Here is a 23,134-nt window from a genome sequence, read left to right on the forward strand (position 1 = left end):
GAGCCCTCAGCAGAGGAAGGACATGGGTGTGTTGGACTGGGTCCAGAGGAGGGCCACAAAAATGATCAGAGGGATGGAATGCCTCTCCTGTGAGGACAGGCTGAGAGAGTTGGGGCTGTTCATCCTGGAGAAGAGAAAGCTCTGGGGAGACCTTATTGCAGCCTTCCAGTACTTAAAGGGAGCTCATAAGAAAGATGGGGACAGACGTTTTAGTAGGGACTGTTGCAACAGGACGAGGGGTAATGGCTTTAAACTGAAAGAGGGGAGATTGAGACTAGATCTAAGGAAGAAACTTTTCGCAATGAGGGTGGTGAAACACTGGCACAGGTTGCCCAGAGAGGTTGTGAATGCCCCATCCCTGGAAACATTTAAGGTCAGGTTGGATGGGGCTCTGAGCAACCTGGTCTAGTTGAAGATGTCCCTGCTCATTGCAGGGGGGTTGGACTAGATGACCTTTAAAGGTCCCTTCCAACTCAAACTATTCTGTGATTCTAAAAGTGTGAATAGTAGTCCTCTATTCACACAGCTCCATCCCAGAGTGACTAGCTGGTTAGAGTTTGGGAAAATAATTTTTCCACTGTGGGATCCTGAGGAAGGACATGGAGCATTAATCACCCTTTGATCCTTTATACAAGATTCACATGAGATAATTCAGGTCAGAAGGGACCTCAGGAGTTCTCTAGTCCATATTTCTACTCAAAGCAGGGTGAGCTGTAAGATAAGATCAGGTTCCTCAGGGCTTTTTATAGGCATGATCACTTTTAAGTTGATACTCTGAGCATTTACTGTTAAAGAGGAGATTAAGAGGTTTTGCATGTTTTTACGCGAATAGATATGTAAAATAGATAAATCTGGATATTTGCCTGTCAGTAAAGGGTCTGTCTTCAGAGTAAACTTTCAAAGTCTGTGTTCTTTTATATTATCACAAGGTCATGTGAGAGTTAAAATTCTCCCAGTATGCTTTACATTTGCTTTATTTGAATAATTGAAGGTTAGTACTGGTCTTGGTCAGCACAGTTTTGTTCCTCGGATTGGTACTAGACAGGAAGGAGTAAGCTGACAGTTTACCCGAGAAGCAAAGTTAAGTTTATGCTTTCTGGATGGTGTTTTTCCCCCAGGTATAGACCACAAGCCTGTGAGACCAAGATGCTGGGGCAAATATAGTGGTTCAGCATCCTACTGCAAAGGGAGCTTCAGATAGATCTCCTTTAATGTGGCTTTGCTGTCGCTCTTCACTATGTGATACGGACTGAGATTTGTTTATCCTTATCTGATCCCTTTACATATGTGTAATTATTACTGTATTAATCAGTACCTTTATGAATTCCTGTTTTTGTTCAGGTGAGTTGTCCATCTATTGATACAGTTTGATACTCATAAGTATTTCTTATAGCCCAGCTAGAGGCAAACTTTGAGGAAATGGAGAATCATCTGTTGTGTCTTGAGGACCTATGTGAACAGTGTGAGTTGGAAAGATACAAATGTATGCAGACATTACAGCTGGAAAACTACAAGAAAACAAAAAGGTAAATAAAACAATTGCTATAAATATAAATTAGCATAAAATATAAGCCTTTTGTGATTATTTTCCCCACATATAATATAATCCCTTTTATTTTCATCTTGTAAAGAAACAGTAATCTTTGACAGGAAGTTGCAAACTTGTAATAGATTCAGTGAACGTCGGTCTAAGTCTTGGTGATGAACAAAGAGCATGTGTGTTTGGAAAATTATCCCTACATTGTTAAGATGAAGTTGTGCTTATTATTCCTCACAAACAAAAGGGCTGTTGTTAATAAGCACTGACAAATTGTTGTTTCTTTTAATCCCTTGTCCTGTTTTTTGAATTTCTTTATTTTCCCCATGTATTGTACCTGTAGAGTTAGGAGCTGTATTTTCCTCTATATTTTAATTTCTGTCCTATCCTATACTATGAGTATCTTTAACTCTGTATGATAGGTATTAATCTCCTGTCATTCTCTTACTTGCAAAGACAGGGCATTACTACTTGGAATCAAAGTTCAACTTGTAATAGTATGTGTGAAAAGTCAAAACCTACAACTCTTGAGATTCATGTTTAGCTAAAAGATAAAGTAGCAAGAGATAAATGTTAAGAACTTAAGTAACTTAACTTTCTTGGTTTTGTTAATGACAATGCCAAAAATAACCTTACTGAAGGAGATAAGAAAAGTAGTATTAAGTCTGTTATATAAGTGAGGAAATTAGTTAAATTGAAGCAGTTTGTCAAAGGCAGTCTCTGACAGACCTCTGTTAGGGAGTGGTGGGTAGATGCAGGTGCTGACAGACCTGGAGCCAGCACTGACAGGGGTAACTAGGTTACTTGGTCTGTCCCACCAGGTGTCCTCCTGTTAGCCAAGGGAAGCACCCTGGCACCCCTTCCCACTCCTCTTGATTGAGGAAGCAAGCATGACTCGTGCTATGGGCAGAACCACTGGTTTGGTTTACGGTCCTACTTAGGATGTGGTGATCAATGGCAGGGCTGTGCCAGACAACACTGGTTACATTGTGCATGGCTTACATAGCTTATCCGTTTTATTCTTTCTTGACCCTCCTTTTGCCATCCTTGTACCTCCATTTTTTTTTTTTTTTAAATTCCTTGTTTCCTTGCAAGTAAACAATCCACCCCAATTGCTTTTTCCCCATTGGTCCTGGTTTTGCTACAGCTATACTCAAATTTAGTATTTCTGATACCATTATCTAGGGAATCTTGGCCTTCGATGGTGTTACAGATACAGTTACTGAAGTACTGCTGGGTGCAAGTTCTGCTTCCCAGAAGGTCCCCAATACTTTAAAGGTCTCCCTTGAATTTTCTGTGATGTTTGGCTGCCTCTCACGTAACCATGTCTCTTTTAACCATCTGTGAAATGCAACCATCCTTCATGGTGCTATCTTTAGCTTTTGTCAGCAGCTTACTATGTTATCTGTCACATCTAGCAATTTCTCATGTCATGTCCTTTAGTTTTTCACATCCTGTTCAGTTAGGTTAACCTCAGGCCAGGGCCTCTGCAGTCATCTTGTCATTTGCCTGTAACCTGGGTATTGTCTTTCCCAAGCCAGGGCAACACCATTTTCTCTGTCTCCAGGAGGAGTCAACAAGTAATCAGGACCCATTTAAGTAATTAAATATTTAATAGTCAATGTCAAAATTCTAAATATGTGCTATTTAAATAACACCCATTTAAAATATGTATAAAGCAATACGTTTGTACCCCCTAAAATATAGTAATCTTTCTGAAGTTTTCTGAATTTTGTTTGTTCTCTCTGCCATCCTCACTCCCTCTTTCCCTCCCCTAGCCTCTGCTTTCAATGTCAAAATAAAGTGTTAAACTGTTGCCTGCTCTGTTTAGCAGCATCTAATCAGTTTTATAAATAGAATGCTAAGCAAACTACTTAACGTAATTACAAGCTGATTACATTTGGTCAGATCTAGACAAAACAGGAAGAATGCAGGTAATTTCTGGTTGATCGTTACCACTGTATTTATTTAGGTAAGAAATTAACTGATAGCTCATTACTGGAAGGGCACTTGCCAATGTAGATGCTTGAAGAAGGAACAGCCAGTTAACTTAATGTGAGTGGGATTTGTTATGTATTTTCGAAACTCATATTCTGTCTTTAGTGTTTGGGGTTTTTACTGTGATACCAGCTACTGAAAGAATTGAGTGGCACTTCAGGAGTCTATGCACTCTCTTTAACACAAGGATTATTTTCAGGGAGTGAGTGGTTTTGTCTTAAAAATAAAAAAAAATTCTTTCCTGTGTTTTGACAATATAGGGATGAAAACTGAGATGAGCGCAAACTCTAGAAACTGGTTGTTTTAAGCATGGAACAAAAAGTAATTTTATTATAAAGTCACTGTAGAGCTTAGGCTAGAAGCTCATGTATTTCAAGTCTTTTGAAAAATCTTCCGATATGAAAGATTTAGAAGACCATGCTTTAGGTCAACATTAAATCTTTGAAACGCAGCTTATGGTAACTATGGGAACTGATTTTCAGAAGTAGGTCTTCCTATTAAATACAGCAACTTTATTTCAGTTCAAACAGATCAGTTTTTTCCCTTTTGTCATTGTGGTGAGTACTACTTTAAAAATAGATTCCAAGGTGTTTTCCACAATATATTTTGAAGTCTGGTGTTTGGGGGGATTGATTGTTTTTCTGTGTGCTTATCTCTGGGTTTTTAATATTCTCTCTTTTTTTTTTAAATCCATTCCTCAGGATACCAGTATTGTTCTGTGAAGTCTAGATTCCACCCTTGTTTTCTCCAGTTAGTCTTGCTGCAATTGTTTGCACGTATGGTAGCATTAAACCGTGCTATTTTGTTTCCTGTCCTTTTCTCAATCAAGCGCAATTCTTCTTTCCTTCCCTTCATTCTCCTGCTGAGGGTGTACTGTTTCTGATTGCAGAAGACTCTTTGTATCCCTCCAGTTCTTGCATTCCCAAGGCAGTGCACGGTGTCCTTTGGGAAGTACTGTCAGAAGCTCACTTTTCTGCCAATTCTTATGTACACCAAATTGCAAGCTTATGGCATAAGATAAAATAATTCTGTCCTGAAGCTGTACTTCCTATGAGAAGCTCTTAGTACCTTTTGTGTCCATTGCAGACGGATCACCGTTTTTTGAACAACGGAAACTCCTGGTTATTTTATCAATTAAAAGGGGCTGCCCAACTGCAACATTTTGTAGGAATACATTGGGGATAGCAAAGAGTCCTTGTCACTGGAAATAAGTGAATACATTTTACTGTGTGTCATTTGACTTTAAACATAGTTGTCTGAATTTCAGTTTTTTTAGGATGTCTTGTTTAAGAATACTTTCTGATTTCAGTACTTGTCTGCTTTGAGAACAGATATAGAAGGAAAATGAATGAAGAAATCTAAATCCTGAGTCTGAAGTATACCCTGATGCTAGGATATACTTCAACAGATGAATGTTTAGTAACTTTGCAAACCGTAGTGGAACTAATTTTTTTCTTTTCTGGTGAGATTTAAAGTGCTTTACCTGAAGAGAAAATATGTTCTTAAAATGTATATTTATTCCTAATTTTTATATTTTAGAGGTTTATTTGTTGTCAAATAATGTGTAACCTACTGCTTTGGTAATTAATGCAGTAGATGAGGAGTTGGACAGATTGTCATAATTCTCATTAGATGCATTGCCGTGATGGTGGTTTGATGCTTCTGGAGGAGGAGAACGTTTGATTCACTTTTGCATTCAGAAGGGTATAAAATTTACAGCAATTGATTAGATTGGAGAAGTATATGTGAGAAAATGTCTTAATCAGTTACCACCGTTAGGTTTGTTTCTTCTGTATGGTCTTCCATTAGTTTTATCCCTCTTTCCAATTGCTTTCAGAACATAAGGGACAGTAAGGATTGTTGCAGTTAGATACAGTGGCTTATGTTAGGCCTGACCAACATAAACATTCAGAAAGTAAATACAAAAAACTTCCTTAGACAATTCAGATTAGTCTGCTTTTTGAAAAAGTGCCTTCTTACTTGGGCCAATTAGTTGTTATTTACTCACTAACATGCAAAAATACTTAGTATTATTTTTTTTGCTATGTTTTGCTTTCAAATACTATCTTTACTTCCTGCAGTATTGCTGTAAAAAGCTGCCATTTATTTGTTATCTTGTTTAACGTAAATTAATTATTTTTTTTTTACCAAGGTCAAAAGAGCGAAGATGAAATGGGTATTATACTGCCTTACAAAATTGTGTTGCCTAAAAAGAAGACTTCTCTGTCTGTAGATCTTGTTTAGATCCCACAGGTTCCCTGTGTGATAAGCTAGAACAGTACTCTGTACAGTACATCATCTTCAGTGATGACTCCCTCCCATCTGGCAGTGGTAAATTTAAATTGTACCTTCATAGCCCTTTTAAGCTTTACATGTAATTTATCGAATTAACTTTTTATATGTAGAAAATATATCATTGTTGCAAATGTTTCAAACAAGTATTTTTTTTCTTCAAACATTAAATGTACTGTGAATTATTTCTGAGACTGTAGGTACATGTTTCATAGCTCCTATCAAAATTTTCATCAAAGTAAGGTTTCATGCCATATTCTTCTTGATCAGTCTTCTGGTGGTATAGAGTTTCAGCTACTATACCTCCGTGTACCTGGATACATAAATAATGATTTTGCAAGGGTGGAAGCAGAACTTTTATTATCTTCAGGACAGCTTTCATGGTACACATGCAGTGGATGACTGGCTTTGAGTTTTCATTAGGCATTAATTGTATGACTATAAGTTTCTGTGCTCGAAGCAGAGTTCATATTGCAGAGATCTTTTCCATCCTGCTGTTCATGAGTTTGCATACAGCATCAGTAGCAAGTGTTTTCACGGTGATAACTGACTGGAATTAGTTTTATGTCCATCAGTTACTGCACTTCTTTGGACGGACATATGGAATGTGAATTTTTGTTGATCGTGAAAAACTGGGCTTGCACAAGTTTTAGAAAAGTTCCCTTGATAATTGTGCTTCCTTTTGTGTCATTTTAGAGTTCTGAACTTTCTTTTGTTTGCGAGAACACTTGCAGTACAGTATGCTGCATGCATCAAACCCAAAGGAGCATGCTGCTCCGTTATTAGGGAATTTCACTCCCGTCAGTGCTCAAAGTATTTGAAAACATTGGGCAAGACTGAATACAAAGCAGATCAAAAGATTGTAGGGTTTTTGGCAGTTTTCTATATTATTTGCCAAGTATGAATGCGCGGTATAATTTCTGTCACTTTGAAGTTGATTTAATTCTGCCCTTCTTTTTTGATGGTCTTTGCTGGATGCAGAGAGGCAATGACATTGTTATAAAGAGATTTGTTGCATATCTTCTCCTTACAGTTTCATCTTCTTTCGAATAGGCATATAAAAGATTTTTTCTTTGTTGGCTTTTGTGACCTGTGATTAAAGACTGAATGTTTGTGTTGGATCCTCTGCATCTTACAGCACCTTTACTAATGTTTTCCAGAACATGTTAAACATTATGTCAATCCTGCATAATTTTGCTCTGTCTTTATATAGTGCTGGTTACTGGCCATAATCTGCAAATCCTGTCAATCTGTTAGTACCAGGCATTCTTTGTCCAGATTTACTGTACCAATAATAGAAACAGATGGCTTAAGACTGCCTTAATCATTGTTTTGTACTCTCCTTCACCTCAAAACTGCATTATTTATCAAAGTTAATTCATTCATTGTGGCTAGTGGCTGGAGAACAGGGCTTAGGCATTTGTCATTACCACACTAAAATCCATTCTCTGCTTTTGAAAAAGGTACTGTACCTCCTGATAAATTCTGTCTTTCTCACTATGAATTATGTACCTGAGATCTTTAATAATTCCTTTTCACTTACATCCAAAACCAATTTTTTAAAAAATTGTCATGCATTTATTGATACCACCTCTGAGAGGGAGATTTTACATTCCTGTGTCAAAGGAATCTGTTGAGGATGCCTGAAATGGTACAAGTTACAACTTCCGTCTGCCACAATTGCATTCATGCTGCGTGGAACCACATTCAGCGTCTTAGGTCAAGAGTGCATATAGGGTTATAGGCTTTTTTTTACTACTCTGTTTTTGTGGATTTGTGGGTGTAATATAAATCACTTAGTGAATAAAGTTTGGCCAATTTTTGAATAATGTAATTTTTTTCCTTTTAATGCTTATGGGGGAATTGAGGGCCAAGTTAAAAGAAGGTCTGGATTTTGTTGCATGACTGTTTACCAAAAACAGGTTTGCAGGAACCCTTTTTGTTTCTAGGAAAGACTAATGATGGTGGAGGTGGCCTTTGGTGGAGTTGTTTGGACCTTCTCTTAAATTTCTTCGTAGCTTCTAGTTGTTTATAGCTTCTCTTAAATGTCTTCTTTCAAATTTCAGCTTAAAACTTTGATTCCTAAACTTTTGGTTGTATGATAAAAATAAGCAAACTGTGCTGATACGTGTATCTTTTAGTGATGCAATGACATTGCTTAATAAGATAAAGTCCAAAAAACCTTAAATTTAAAAACTGTCACCTTTTTGGGGCTAGCAATAGGATGAAAGCAAAACCATAAAACCTGGGTCCTGTACAAAATCTTACATCTGAAGGCATAAGTTTTTAGAAGGAGCTAAGACTTTGTTCTGCGTTTCAGATTCCAGTTTGGAATGGTTCCAATGCTGGATGGCCTGTATCAGTCTTTTAGCAGAAGACAAAACACTTGGTTGCTTTTAATGATTTCTCTTCTACGATTTTCTTCTGTTTTTCATGCCACCTCCTTCATTTTTACTCTTCTTTTGAATGATAGCACCTGAAAAGTGACCCCCAATGTTCTTCATCAAGATAAATATTTGTTTCTTTTTTTGAAACATCCAAAGAGAAATGCTGCAATTGAGTATGGAAGCTAAAAAATCTCCATTGCAACATTATTTACATTCCTTATTTCTTTGCTCTTCTCTTTTACTGGGTAAAATTTTGCATTTGATGGTGAAGAATCCTGACCTGTCTTCAGTGTTTCTTTAGATAAATAGAAAACCTTGCCTGCTCCTTAATTCCAACAGCATTTTAGTAGTAGTTTTAGTTTTTATTGATTTTTTCTTTACTTAAAGGTTTTTCATTACTCAGTCTCAAAGGTATTTCAGAGTAGTAGTTGGCTAAAGTGATCTGAAAAGGGTGCTCAAGGAATCTGGGGGAGGGAAAACATTTTTGTGTCATTGTCATAAGTGCTAAACCAAAGTACACAAAGTGTTTGAATTATTTCTGTGCACCATGCAAGCGATATAAATTTTGAGTTCTCAGGTTTTTGGCTTTTAGTTCTGATGAAATCCAGAGGAAAATCCCTCTCATGGCTTTTTAGCTTACTAAAGCTTGAATCAGGCTGTGGAAGGAATTTTTTTTTAATCTTTTTTAAAATTTAACTGTACCAGATATAACAGGTGAAATGCAGTATTTCTCAGGGGTTTTTTGGATCTTCTTAGGTGCCAGAAATATTTTTTAAATTAAATTGCACATAAGCAACTATACTTTCTTTAAATGTTAACTTTCGGGTTTGTCCGTCTTTTTTGCTGGGATAGAGTTAAGATTCCGGCTGGGGTTAAACCATGACAGTTTTTAAATAGTATTTACAACTCAACATTTATAAACACATTTCATTGTAAAATCTTTCAAATTTAGTCCTCAGTTTTTACCAGTCATATGCTGTCTTGAGATTGTCTTTTGTTTATGCATGGGTCTGGTAGTTTGAATTTATTGGCTGTTAATTTTCAGAGCTAGTGTTATAAAATTGTTCCTGACATTCATTTATGACTTTTACTTTCTTATCTACCTACTCTTTTCTTGAAGGTAAAATATGGAACTCTCAATTCTGGCTGCTGGCATCATTGTAAAGAATGTGGTGTTTCTGTGGTCTATAGGTATTTAACTGAATTCCCTGGTGTTTTGTTACATTTAGAAAATTGATCTTAGTGTTACAGCCCTTTGCAAGATAAGTAAGTTAAAAATGATAATTCAAAAGACACATCCTGTCTCAACAGAGCTTCAAGGCATTACAGTTTTAATTCACTTCAGAATTCATTGTACTTCTTGCAAATAAAAAATTGTGTAAAAGGTATATGTCAGACTAAAATGGAGTATTGCATTTTTTTCAATGTCTATATATATCCTTTTCCTCTATACCTGTGTCTCAGGGCTTTTTTGGTGAGATGTTTCAGAGAAGTTCTCAGTGGCATCTCTTGTATTAACAGTGCTTTGATTTCATTTCTTCAGGTTATTTGGAACCATGAGACATTATCAGCTGTGCCTTTTTAGGCATGGTGCAGAGGGGGGTTTAAAGTCAGATTTACCTATGTCCATCATACTCAGAAGTAGCCAAGAATGATTAGTGTGTCTCTTATGCTGACATTAAAATATTCCTGAATATCATCTTTGTCCTGACTTAAGTATTATCTTGAAGAAGCAGGCAACCAGGCTTATGCAGTTGCAGTTTGCTGACAATTGTTGCCCTTTACTTGCTGCTATCTTGTTGGTCATTTTCAACTGAATTTGAGGGGTATAGAATTTCACAGAGCAATTAAACCCTCCATCTATTTTATGAAAACAAGCAACTGGAAAGGAAGATATGAAAATTATTGCCTATATGTGTGGCCAGACAGTTTTTGTGGGCATAACTCCAGTGTAGATTGAGCCTGTACAGCCTCTTGCCTCTCGGGAAAGTAGCTGGGCTTCATAAGTCACACCTCACACAGAACAAGATTACTTTTAAAGTGCCTCCATGCCTTTACAGTCTGATTATTTTAGCCTTTAGGCTGTTATTTTAGCCTTTTTGTCTTGCTCAGTGGTACTAAGCTTCATCTTTCACTGAAAGGAAGTATTTATATTGTATTATAATACAACTATTAATTATGTCCTTTCTTCTGAAAGCTTACTGTTAACTGTAAAAAAAGTAAAGAATGTTCTTATTTGTGTAACTAGCCAGATTGGTTGGCACTAACTTAACATTTACTAGCTAAAGCAAAAGAGCATATAGTATGATGCCAAATATTAGGCTGTATTTGTTAGTGGTCAGACTCAGCCTGGGAGTTCCTTTAATCCTGAGTAGATGCTGAGCAGCCCACGCTGGGCTTCAAGAACCTTCATGTGTAGTGAGGCTACGGGCAAGGCAGGTGTGTGTTTTCTTTCTCATAATAATGGAAAGGATTCTCTCATCCATCTGTGAAGTCCATGATTTTTTTGTCGACAAAAACCTCTGTAAAATCCAGGGGCATTTCTCTGTGGAAAGCTTTCAGTTGCCTTAAACTAGTTAGACAAACGGGGCAGGGGGGAAGGCTAGCCTTTTTGTGCAGAAAACATGTATAGGGTAATACACCTTTGAGCTGAAGCAGCTAACAGAACTCTTCTGCTGAGATGATTCATTGTACTACAGTTTTGTCTTCTAGCATGGTGTTGTTAGTAAGCTGTCCATCAAAGGCTGAGCTCTGCTGCTGTAGCTTTTGTATAAACCTAATGTGAAAAATTATCTCAAAGAATGAACAATTTAAAGTAAAACAAATACAAAAATGTGATATAGCATCAAAGCTGGTAATTTAATATGGCAAAATCTAAAATAATAAGCTACTCATTCAGGCCTACTTCTGATGCAAGTCTTTCCTCCTGCTTGCCTTTTAACCTTATTTTAAAGACAACCGTTTTCCAAAACTATTTGCAGTTTCATGTTTTTAATTTTAATTACTCAAGCTAACTGGATTTTCTTTTCTAGAATGTCAGTGTTCCAAATACATAGTTTCCTTCTTAATGTAAGTTCACTGTATTTACTTCTGCAAATGATTTTTTTTTTTTGTCTCTAGATTCATAGAGAAGATATAGGAGGTATCTTCTTCCTGACAGCTTATGCAAAATATTTATTTACTTATAAAAGGGGAGGAGAAATGTAATACTTTGTAATAAATCTTTTTTCTGTACATCTGTCTAGACCTTTGCAGTTACTAGAAAATGTACTGATATAATCTTAAACCATCTGTTTTTTCAGTGTCTTTAAAAGACATAGTCTCCTTTCCATTTTAAGTTTAGTGTCTGGTTCTTACCAAAGCTGTTGATGAGGAAGATTTAGGATTAAAATTTTAAAACTTAAAGTTTTTAATTTGGATTACTTGATGAAATAAAAAAAAACCTCCATGTTGCTGATGCAGAGCATATTTTCAATGAGCATGTTTTTTAGTATACATTTCTAAATGTATGTTTTATTAAGAGTATTGTGGGAAGCCGCAAGAACGTTTGATTTATGTATGTTGTCTAAAATATAAAGAACCATCAGTCTTTGGGTCTGAAGTGGTATGGGGGCATTAGGAAATGCAGATGCTTAGGTTCCAAATCTGTGTGTTTACTGTATGTCAATCATAGATATTTTAAATTTTTCAGAGGTATGTGTTCTAAAAAAAAGTTTTGTCAGATATTCATTTCCGGCTTTCTTAATGAATGACAGTTATATATGTGGATATATCTTAATGCATCAACCCTAAAAATACTGATGGATTTTGAAAGGGAAAATTCTGGGGTTTTAGACAAAAACAATGACTATAACTGTCAGTTGGTTGCTCTATTACCATCTTGTTTGCTAATCTGTTCGAACACAGTGACAGTAATTGTTTTGTCTTCCCTTTTGGAGACAAGTGGCATAAGACCTTCTGATTTTAGGTGCAAGTAGTGTAGTTTTTTCCCCTCTTACTTTCACAAGATGTTTCCTCAGTATAGTTTTGTTTCAGTCTGTGGAAAACAAGCATTTCCTGTGATTGTTGTTTTCTCAAGTAGTATGCCGGTATTAAAAAATGAGTGCGACTTGTGAGAGTGTTTAAGAATTTTGTAATTTTATTTAGAGTATGCAAGGTAGGAAAAATTTATTAGGGTATGAACCTGTAAATCATAGGTGTTGTGAAGTAGCTTCTTTCTCTTGTAAAAATGGGAGAAACTAGCTTGGGAAAGGGATGAAGGAGAAGCAGGAGGGGAAGTAGATACTCACAGGAAGTCACAACTAATAGGCTTCTCTACTGTAAATCACACTATAGCTTATTTCCTGGTAAAGCACTCATTCTTTCAAAAACCTGTATTTGACATTTGGTGACAAAAGTGGGATGTTCACTGAAAATGTGGAGGTAAATGTATTCTCTTGCTTCTTTTAGAATACTTTGTCCTGCTTAGAAAATAAATCGTTTCAATCTCGAAAGAATTTTGTCTGTTCTTGATGCAAGAATAAATGCTGAATTGCATCATCTGCTAGGGAGGAGAGGGAGTTGTTATGGTATAGCATATGTGTTGTGAAACAGTGTATATGGTAGGGGACTCAGTAATAACTGATGCATGCTTTAGTATAGACTCTTCACTATCATGGATATTGAAGAGAATCATTTATCTGGACAACTGTTAGTTCAGTCTTTTTTTTTAATTTCCTTTTCTCAAAATCACTTTTCTGTCAAAATTCAGAATCTAACTAGGCAGTCTGCAAGGCACAGACTGAAAAGGTATTTGTTCTAAATGAGTGTTTTGTAAGGAAAAGGTCAGCATTCTGCCTCATCTAAGCTATTACTTTGATTCTTCTCTAACCTCTAAATTCATGATAAATCACTACTTTGTAGCGATGGCAAATGGAGCATTTTGCAATTTCTTGAAATTGGAGAAAATATTTCCCTTAGTGTTATAGCCTTTGCATTCACAATTGCATAACAACTAAAAGCAGAAGGTGGTCTGGTATGAACAAAAAAAGATATTATTGCTGTTTACTTAATTGCTTAGCTTTCTGGTATGTGATTATTGTGGATTATCTGTCACTTTCTGTACGTTAAAATCCTCTTCTCTGACGAATGTCATTATATGCCTCTGTTGCCTTTAAAGTGTGTTGTAACTGAGTGAATGATATTGTCAGATTTCTTCCTTCACTGTTGCCAAAAGGATTTTGAATAGTGTTGATGAAAATGAAACACTAATTGTTATTCACTGTTCTATAAATTGTCAAAGCTTTGCTAAGCAATGGATGTTTTAGTACCTAAAGCCTTAAGAAATCTTGGTTATTTTTGGAACAGTGTATCTAGAAATTATATGGTTAGACATAAATGTGCAGTATTTGTATAATTGTACATGTTTATAAATAGGTAGTAGCCTACTTTCTAAATAGGTTAATAGTGTTTGCTTTAGTGTTAGATAAACACACGCAGTAATATTACCCTTATATACGATGATAATAAAATTCTTTGGTTTTTGTCTTTTAATGAGTCTTAAACCATGTAAAATATCTAGGTGTAGTATTTCTAATAACTTTTTTTTCTTCTGCTTTTCTCCAACAGGAAGGAACTTGAGACCTTCAAAGGTAAATTCTATTTTTAATTTTCTACTTCAATGTTTGCAAGAGTTACAGTAGTTCTTGTATTAAGTGAAACTAATAAGGAACTGTTTCCATTCTACATTTGATAATGTTAATGTCCTTCTGACCCAGCAGACTGTTTGTTCTTCAGCTTACCTGTTGTTGCTACTGGTTTCTTTGGAAGAGTCATAACTCTACAAAGAACACAGATGGTTCTATTGACTTAGCTAGGTTTCAGAGATTCTGTATCTAATTTAAGCTTTTCCCTTGATGTTCAATTTTGGAAGTTAAGGGCTTTTGTCTTCAACTATTTGATGTCTTTTCCAGCATGAATGTGTTTTTGACATGTGTCATAGGCTGTTACTTGTTAGACTTTTGTCTAGCTATTTCTAGGAAATTTTCACAGTATTATGTTATATCACACAAGTGCAACTTTTATAGCTCAACTTGTTGGATATACATGATGACGTATACAGATATCTATCCTAAAAATATGCAATGGCTAGAAACCCTGTCATGTATTATTGCTTTGTCTGTGGTGTGTAGATGGAACACATTACCATTTTCAGTAAATCTTAAATTCATGCTTACTCTACCTACTAATGTTGATGTTTGATCAGCTTGACAATTGCTATTGTCTTTTGCTTTGAATAGGGTGTGACTGTGGCTTTGTGACTAGTCTTTATTTATAAGAACAAAGTCTAGTACATTGACTTATGTCAATTAATTGTCTCTTGAAATTGAAAGAAGGGATGGAAATTTCTATCAACTGCATTTCTCGTTGCCTTTTCAGTTCATTACTATCTCATCTTTACATAATGCTAAAAAAGGAAAATAATAAAACTAACTAACAGACAAGCAACACAGATTATGTAAAAATGTCACTATCTGCAACTTACCATAATAACCTTTTTTTTGATTGATTTGACAGCTTTCAACACAGACTAGCTCAATACACAACCAAAGATAATGCTAAGCTCATTCTGTTCCAAAGCAAGGTAGCCACTTTGTAGTACCTGATGCTTGTGAATATAGTGAATGCTGGGGTTTTTGTTTGTATTGATTAGGCATTTTAAGTGAGTTTCTGGAAGCCAGGAGGATGGTTTCCAAAGTTATTTCTCTCTTGGCTTCTTGTTTTTCCAATAGAAGTTGCAACTTTATTTGACAGTAAGTATTTTACAAAGACAATTACCTTCATGGAAGAGGAAGGTGTTAGCTGTGTGTTGACCTTGAAATTTATACCAAACTAGGTAGCTGGTTCTGTAGTGTATACAGAGGCATACAGATTTCCGATACCAGTTATGAAAGGCTTGTCTTGGGTAGACGAGGCTTGTCTTGGTAGCCGAGAGAAGGTTTTTTAATTAACTACAAAGAGGAAAAATTGCAAACAGATGCCAAGAAAAAAGCCAAAGTCTTTGCATGTTTCTTTGCTGAAAAGTTCAACTGCAGTCTGTGGCTAATGCAGCCAATGTAAATGGGAAAGGAGTAGGATCTTGTGCTATAACAAGAAAAGACCGGGTTAGAGGATACTCTAGGTCCGTTGGACATTTTTGAACCAACTGATCAAATTTATTCTAAAATACTCAAAACAATTGGCAGAAGCTATGGAAGGCTGAAAAAGCGCAAAGTGACAGATCTTTAAAAATGAGTATTAAACATCAGTCAGGCTAATTTCTGTGTTTTTTCATACAATAAACTGATGACAGAAGGGAGTAATAGCTAAAAAACTTTCAAGAAGTCGTAGCAAGCAAGTCTAAAGTCTGTCTAGAAGATGACAATATGCTTTTTAAAATAAACCAGAGATACCATATTTTGACTTTGGCAACAACTTTCACTGTCGTGCCTGACATTTTCCCAGGAAATTGAGATGAAGCTACTAAAAAGCAGGTGCATGGCTGATGGAAAATACAGACTTGGAGGAAATGTTTTTATGGTTTCTTGCTTACTAAGTTGTTCTTTCTCAGATCTGATGCTACTTGGAGTGTTTGTTGGTTAACCTGGATTGTGAAATAGAGGTGTTCGTTAGATGGGCTTCAGTCAGTCCTTTTTCGGCCTTTTGGACCTTCAGCCGATTTCTGAGTATCTAGCATATATTTCATCAGCTGATTAGAAATAGGGAGAGTAAGAGCTTCCTGGTCACGAAGGATTCATGATTATGTAGTGGCAGATGTTTCAGTTCTACAGCAGCTTTTCCCAGTCTAACTGGTGGCTCCCTCTTGCATTCTTTTTTTTTTTAAGCTATTTTCAAGGCTTGCTAGCTTTGTGCAGAAAATGAGCTGTCATTGGGTTTGGTTTAGTTTCGGTTGATGAAGCATGCTGAAATAACTCAGTAGATAGCCGTAGAAATCCTGGCACAGAAGAAGGAAAAGGCAGCAGCAAGAGCAGGAAGCACGTCTAAATTACCAATGTAACAGAGTAATATAAAAAGCAAATGCTTCATTGCCTAACACATTTTAAGGTTGAGGTGAGGAAGTATTAGTACGATTAAGTAAAGCTTTTATGATAAGATCTTATCTTGCGTATAACTCTGGTTTGCTGTATTCAAGAAAGGTTGGTTCCAACTGAAATATGTTAAGTAAGTAGTTAGGTAGATGATTCTTTATGTTTTTATACTGCAAATATAGAGTACATCCTCAACTAATTAATCCTTGCATAACTGTTCAGAGTGAAATGTGTTCATAAACGTTCAGTTCATTTAAAAAACAAAAACAACAAAACACAAAAAAAACCCAAAACCAGCACAGGGGCTGAAGTACCTTTATATACACTTGTATCTTTCAATGCATATGCAGTTGCAACCGTTGTACATTAAATTGTGTTTTGGTGGAAAAGAATAGAAATGCCAGTTTTCATAATAGTAACTTGTTATTTGTGAGTTTGAATACCATATGCTAAGAAGTGTTGGCTTCCAGGTTAAGGATGGTAAATGTCTTGCATAAGAATGTGTTTCATAAATATATAAGTTCATTCTGTTTGAAGCTGCAGAAACTGAAGTACCACAAAAACATTCCTTAAATGTGTTTGCTAGAGGGAATAAAAAGAGGATTGTATGCACGTTTTTCAGTATCCAAGTGTAACTCTCACATTCACCAGTGCTGAGTTCTCATGCCTTGCTCAGGATAGAAAGTAAGTTTTCCTGGGATTAAGAAACTGAATGGTAGAGTCTGAGTGTCAAAATAGCACAGCACTGGAAACATGAATTCAGTGAAGCATCCCATCAATTTCATAATGAATTCAGAAAAAATACGAACTGTGTATTGGCACTGACCACAAGAATGCAGGTCTGGCTCACAAGGCAGACAGGCAGCTTCACAGGTCTTTCAGATCTGTTTTAAAACTTTACTTCCCTGGAGTTTTGTGTATGTATAAATATAAATATAGATACACAGACGTAATCTGGATGAGACCACTGTAAATTTGTGAAATCTTGAAATATGTATAACCTTATAAATATTTAAGTGCCCTCGTATACCTCATATTTACTAAAGACTTATTTTAATACGAAACAAAATCAACCTTCACATAACCAAGAAACAGAATTGTTTCTGGTTTCATTTAGATCTTCCTACTTGCGTGCACTAAGGTACAAAGTGGTAGTTCCTTGACCTATTAAGTATATTCTTTGAGGATACCAAGTGTCATCAAGAAGGGCTCAGACAAAGCTCAGTGTATATACTTGTTTGCAGCACTGAAAAGTGTTGAGAATCCACTAACACTCTTGCTCTTGATGTTATTACCTTTAAGTAGCATGAAATAAGTACGTAATACTATTTTAAGAAATGAATTATTTTTCTATTTGTTAATGGAGATACTGTTTTAGAATTTGTTCCTGCCTTTTTCACATTTGTATTACAGATTGTACTCTTTCATCATGAAAAGTAGATTTTATTTTTCTTCCTTTTGCTTTAAAAATATTTAAGGGCCAGACATTCTTCTTTGTTGTTTGCTGTGTCCATAGTTTATAGGAGCAGAACAAACCTCTCCAGTCTCTTTTCTTCTAACTTCAGGAGTTTTCTATTACAATGTAAACGTAACATATTATTTAATAGTCTGTGATGCTGAGAAAGTGAAGGTTAGAAGCTTTCCTACTTCTTTATGTTAAAGCATCTCTCTCTGAAGAAGGCAGAGAGTGAGTGTGTGGAGTCCCTGTTGATACTGCTACAACAATGGCATTTGTGCACCTGAAGTGTGAGTGTGCACTAGGAGAAAACATCTCACGGGTTGTCCAGTTTTTGTTTGTTTTTTTTTTTATAATTTATCTTTCAGAGAGCAAACCTTTCAAAGATGATAGACTTATGGATGAAAACATACTATGAAGTAGCGTGCAAGCTTCTTCCTAGCATGCATCAATTCCAGTGTTCAGAGAACCACTTGCAGGAGCTGGTTTATGCTCTGTGTTTGTCCTGTCCTGGCTGAGGTTTATAAAGCTGCTTTAAAAAAATGTTCTGTTGTGGGTCTTGGCAACTTCTTGCAATAGTAGAATTATTGTCGCCAATATTTGTGTGTGTGTTTCTTTTTAGTATTTGATGGGTTGTACTCTTCCATGGTTTAAAAAAGGACATGTATAATTTTCATTTTTACAGCTGAGAATCTAGAAATTATAGCAAATACATGATTATTTCTTCCTGATACTTGAAACCTAGTGCATTCATGACTGCATTGAGATTTGAAATCATTCCCCTATTCTTCAAGGCACATGGTACATTTATTTATTTATTTATTTAAAGTTACTTTTTCTTCTGTTCCAGTGCAGTCAGGACTGTGTAGTAAATATTTACAGAAGAGTGTTAATGTCTTTAAAAGATGAAAGTGTGAAGCAGAGCAGTGGGGTAGATAATGGGAAAAAAATTAAAGTTATAAAAGTGGTGGAATTGCACAATGGTAATAACATATGCTGCTGAGTTGACTTCAGACTTTGTCCAAGTGGGAACTGTATACATGATACAGTAGTCATACAATAAAAGTCCCTTTTTATTAAAAAAAAAGTTTAGGACAAAATGTTTCGAGTTTGTTTCTGGAAAGAAAACTAAAGCAATAGAGGCCATTTAGAAATCAGCAACACAGCGCTTTTGGACAATGAAAGGTGGCAGAAACTTTGTAAGGGCAGATATGCACGTGGCTTTGGCTACTGAGTCATGCATATTTCTAAGCTTTAACAGGATTAGTTTCATTCAAGCTCAGAGAAACTGGCCATATGACCATTTTCAGCACTTCTATTTACAATACACAAAATATGTTTTCAGTTCTTTGCATCAGAGATCTCTCCCAAACAAGTCCTGATAGGTTTTAAAAGCTTTATCAAAACACTCTATCTGAGAAGGAGGCTGGTGAAGTAAAAAGGTGTTTTTTCTTGATTTTTCTCTTCTAGGTTAAGTCATTGGGTCACATTTGATATGCAGATCATTTGTCATCCCTCTTCATGCATCTGAGGTGCTTCTGTTGAAATTGCAGTTTTCCAGTCCTTTTGTCAGTAGCTTAAATATGATTGTATCTAAACTTTAATTTCATGACTTTTACTGTTCCCTTCTCTAAGAGTGCACAATATTTGGAGCAGTCTGTTGCCTCTATGCCTTTGTTCTCCTTTTTTTCAAACCTACTCACCCCAACAGATAGTATATCAAACTGATTTTTTTTTCTTCCAGTCTAGGCGTCTTCTTTATTGTGCTGTATTCTCATGGCTGTCAAAATAAACAACTTTTTCCTAATCCTCATATTGTCTTCCAGATGCATGGGTAATATGTAGTGGAGATCTTTACAGCTTGTGGTTGACAAAGCTCATAGATTCAATGATGTAACTCTTCTAGAAGTTGTGCTATAATTTTGATCACAGAATCCTCTATGTTTCTTCTGAGCAAGAGTAAATGATATTGTGGTAGAAAATCATACCAGCCACATGGAGTTTGTTTATTTTACCATTTCTAAATATACTATATCAGAGCCTGTCATATTAGGAACGTTCAAGGTGAAGAATTTTTTGTTGACAAATTGTGTCCATAACCAAATTTTTTAATAATGAGAGTTCTAATTTAATGTTGTATTTTGTGATTTTGCATTTCAGTATTTGAATAGGGGAGGGAGGGTATCTTTGGTGGTTTGTGCGCCTCTTCCAAAACATGCTGTTGGAGACAGGCACTGCTTCTGCTATGAGTGTTTCCTGATTGTTCTAGAATTTATTTAGGTGACCATGGTCAAAAATTTCAAGATCTAAAAATTGTAGCACAGATATAAAAGAAGACAACAATAGCCTCAAGGTGCGCCAGGGGAGGTTTAGATTGGATATTAGGAAAAAATTCTTCACTGAAAGAGTGGTCAGGCATTGGAACAGGCTGCCCAGGGAGGTGGTGGAGTCGCCATCTCTGGAAGTGTTCAAAAAACGTGTGGATGTGGCACTTCAGGACATGGTTTAGGGGACATGGTGGTGCTGGATTAATGGTTGGACTTGATGATCTTGAAGGTCCTTTCCAACCTTGTGATTCTGTGAACTCTTACTTTGGTATACCAGAAAACAGTTGGGAAACAATTGCTTCAGCCTATTGTAATAAAGCTAAGATGGAGTTAAAATTTCAAGGATATTCAGGTTTCAGGGTTTTTCCTCATCATTTTGCTGAGCTGAAAATATTCTGATAGATTTCTAGTTAATGCTGTGTGTTACCAGCTTCTTTCTGATCCAGGCTATGGGAGGAGAACCTTGCAACTTTGGATGTCCTGTGTTGTCTGTGGCAAGAATTGAGCAAGACTCCCATACATTGATAACCATTCTCTTGAGACGTGGGTACTTCTAGTTAAAGTGAAAGGCAAATAAGTTTAACTACTTAAGTCTTCCATTGTAGCGTAAGAGGATAAGATAAATGGAGAAGATAAAGTGTCCTTATAGCTAGTGTGCTTACAGATTTTGTTCTTTATGTTTTCAAGTGTACAGACTCTCACAACTGTTTAACTCTCAGGACACATTTTAGAAGTTTCTGGATGAAATGAATCTAGCTACTTGTAACTTATGTCCTCTTTTTTGCTGTCCTTGAAACAGATATGGACTTCAAGTCAAGCCTTTTAAAAAATATAATAATAATATTTAAAATTATTTTTAAAACCCTTTTAAATAAATAAATTTAGGGAAGGTTCACTCTTGGTCTTTCACTGATTTCAATCCTCCCCAGTAAATAGCTGAATCTGTATACATCGGGGCAGATCTCACCAGCATTGAGATGTAAAAGCTTTCAAATGTGCATTTCTGTAGCCCACATGTCGATGGTGCTGAGTTGCACACACCTGATTCTATTTGGCTGGGTTATCAGACTTAATGACATACTTTCATAACTGGTTCTATATATGAATACAGACTCAAGAACAGTGGCAGTTTTCAATTTTATGTCTTGACAGAGACCGCATGTGATAGTGCACAAAAGCAATTACTTGCCTCTTGCTGACCCCCTAAACATAACTTCTTTTTTTCTGTTGGCAACACTATTCTATTGAACATACGGTGCAGTTAAAATTTGTTAGCTGCCTATGACAAGACAACAAAACATTTGCTGGATTAAGTGTTATGTGTGGAGTGAAGCAAACTATAATGGGTAGTATCTTGTGTATGCATTTATTTTGCAGATGACTGGAAATAAATGTTACCCAATAGGTTAATGTCTACAAGTGTCAAGTCTTCCGGACAGACAGTACTTTCTATACAAGAAATAGAATTTACATTTCAATGGGGGGGTGTGGTTTTTTTAGTGTATTTAAACTGTAGAAACAAAACTATCTACAATTTTATCTTGAATCGCTACATCAGAATGCTGTTTCCCATTACACTTTGCCAAATGATGGGCTGCACTGTCAACTGGATTAGTAATCTGATATGATGGGATATTATTTCCCCTCCACCCGTTTTTGATTAGTTTTCAACTGGTGAGGAACAAACAGGGCTTCTTTGATACTGGCAATACAGGCTTGGGTGGATCTTGGTCAATCATAAAATGGCATTAATTTCTATGGTGGTTTTATATATTGGAAATGGGTCTGAATTTTCAAAGCTGTGAATAGGGAGTAAAGTTTCTAGAGGAAATCTGAAGTTTAGAAAGGGATTCTGTAGAGATACCAGATTATTTATGGACAAACTAGATAATCAAATTTCTGTGGAACAGATACTGTGTGCCCTTGCAACTCAGCTGATGAAAGATAGTTTTTGGTTTTGTCACTTCTTCCACCCCAGACCACTTCTGGTTTGGTGCTTCAAGTGCTTTTTTTACTTTTTGTTTGTTGTGTATTTTGGCTACAATGTAACTTTGTATGTTACAAATTTGGTAGTGCCTTTTTTTTTTGTAATCTCTCAGTTCAACTAGATTTCAGGATTTATATGATGGCTGTCACTTGAAAGTAGTATTCAGACAATGAGTTAATGTAACCCACAGAATGCTAATGTTACAGATATTTCTGCAACCTTGTGTTTATTAGGTTTTTAATGCTAGTTCTGACTAGGGGAGAGTGGAGGGTAGGAACACTTTTTTTGTTTTTTAAAATTCTGCTTCTTCTACATGTATTTTTAGATAGTCTTATGTTTTTTTTAATGTGGCATCCTTATGCTCTTTCATCCTGTCTTATGTTGCTTTGTATTTTGAGGGAGCTAGTTTATTCTCCTAACAAATTTTAATATTGATGCATTTATGTGGCTTTCTCTTTTTTCTTGAGTCCTACTCTTTTTGCATTCTAGCGTTACACTAAGTCAAAAGCCAGAGGTCAGATGTATCACAACAAATTTGGCATCATTGCAGCTAAAAATAAGATGGCTCTTGAACGTCTAGGTAGAGCTCCTGTCGGCTGCAGTTGGCCCTATGCTGGAGTCAGCCTTGCAGAATCCTGTTTTTTTTTAAGAAGTGGAGGAGGCCAGTGTAAAAACAGAGTTTTTCTGTGGCTATTGCCAGGGTGAATAGCAACTGTGTAGATAATAGGAAAAAATTTCATGGGAACATAAGTCCTGTCATAATTCAGTTTGCACAGAAAATAAAACATTTAAAGGTGTTATATTTTTAATGTCTGTAATTCTTAAATGGTTGATGTGGGGAAAAAAAAAAGCCTATTTTGTCTGCAGCTCTAACTTGAATTCATTCTTTAATTACCAAAGTCCAGAATGAAGGTGGTATTATGTCGTGGTTGTTATTATTTTGATCTTTCCCATATATATTTTTGGTGTTACTTTCACCAGTGAAATAAAACCAAGTTTCATAGGCCCACATATTCTTGGTAATTTTTCCTCTAATGATGATGACTGGAGAAGTTATTTGCTACATAGTTCCCTTTTGTCTGTA

At 36.0% G+C, this 23,134-nt stretch overlaps 1 protein-coding gene across 4 annotated transcripts in view; it reads left to right on the forward strand.

Annotated features, from left to right (window-relative positions):
* The window catches only part of DTNBP1 (dystrobrevin binding protein 1), a gene marked incomplete at its 5' end in the record, with an annotated part of 72,286 nt that overhangs the window by 18,470 nt on the left and 30,682 nt on the right, over positions 1–23,134 (forward strand). For all 4 annotated transcript variants that reach the window (XM_081996554.1, XM_081996555.1, XM_081996556.1 and 1 more), the window contains 2 exons: positions 1,394–1,526; positions 13,822–13,844. In XM_081996554.1, coding sequence (XP_081852680.1) covers positions 1,394–1,526; positions 13,822–13,844 — 156 coding nt within the window. The remainder of the gene's footprint in view (positions 1–1,393; positions 1,527–13,821; positions 13,845–23,134) is intronic.

The sequence above is a fragment of the Phaethon aethereus genome (assembly GCF_964289735.1).
Source record: "Phaethon aethereus genome assembly, chromosome: 2".
Lineage (NCBI taxonomy): Eukaryota > Metazoa > Chordata > Aves > Phaethontiformes > Phaethontidae > Phaethon > Phaethon aethereus.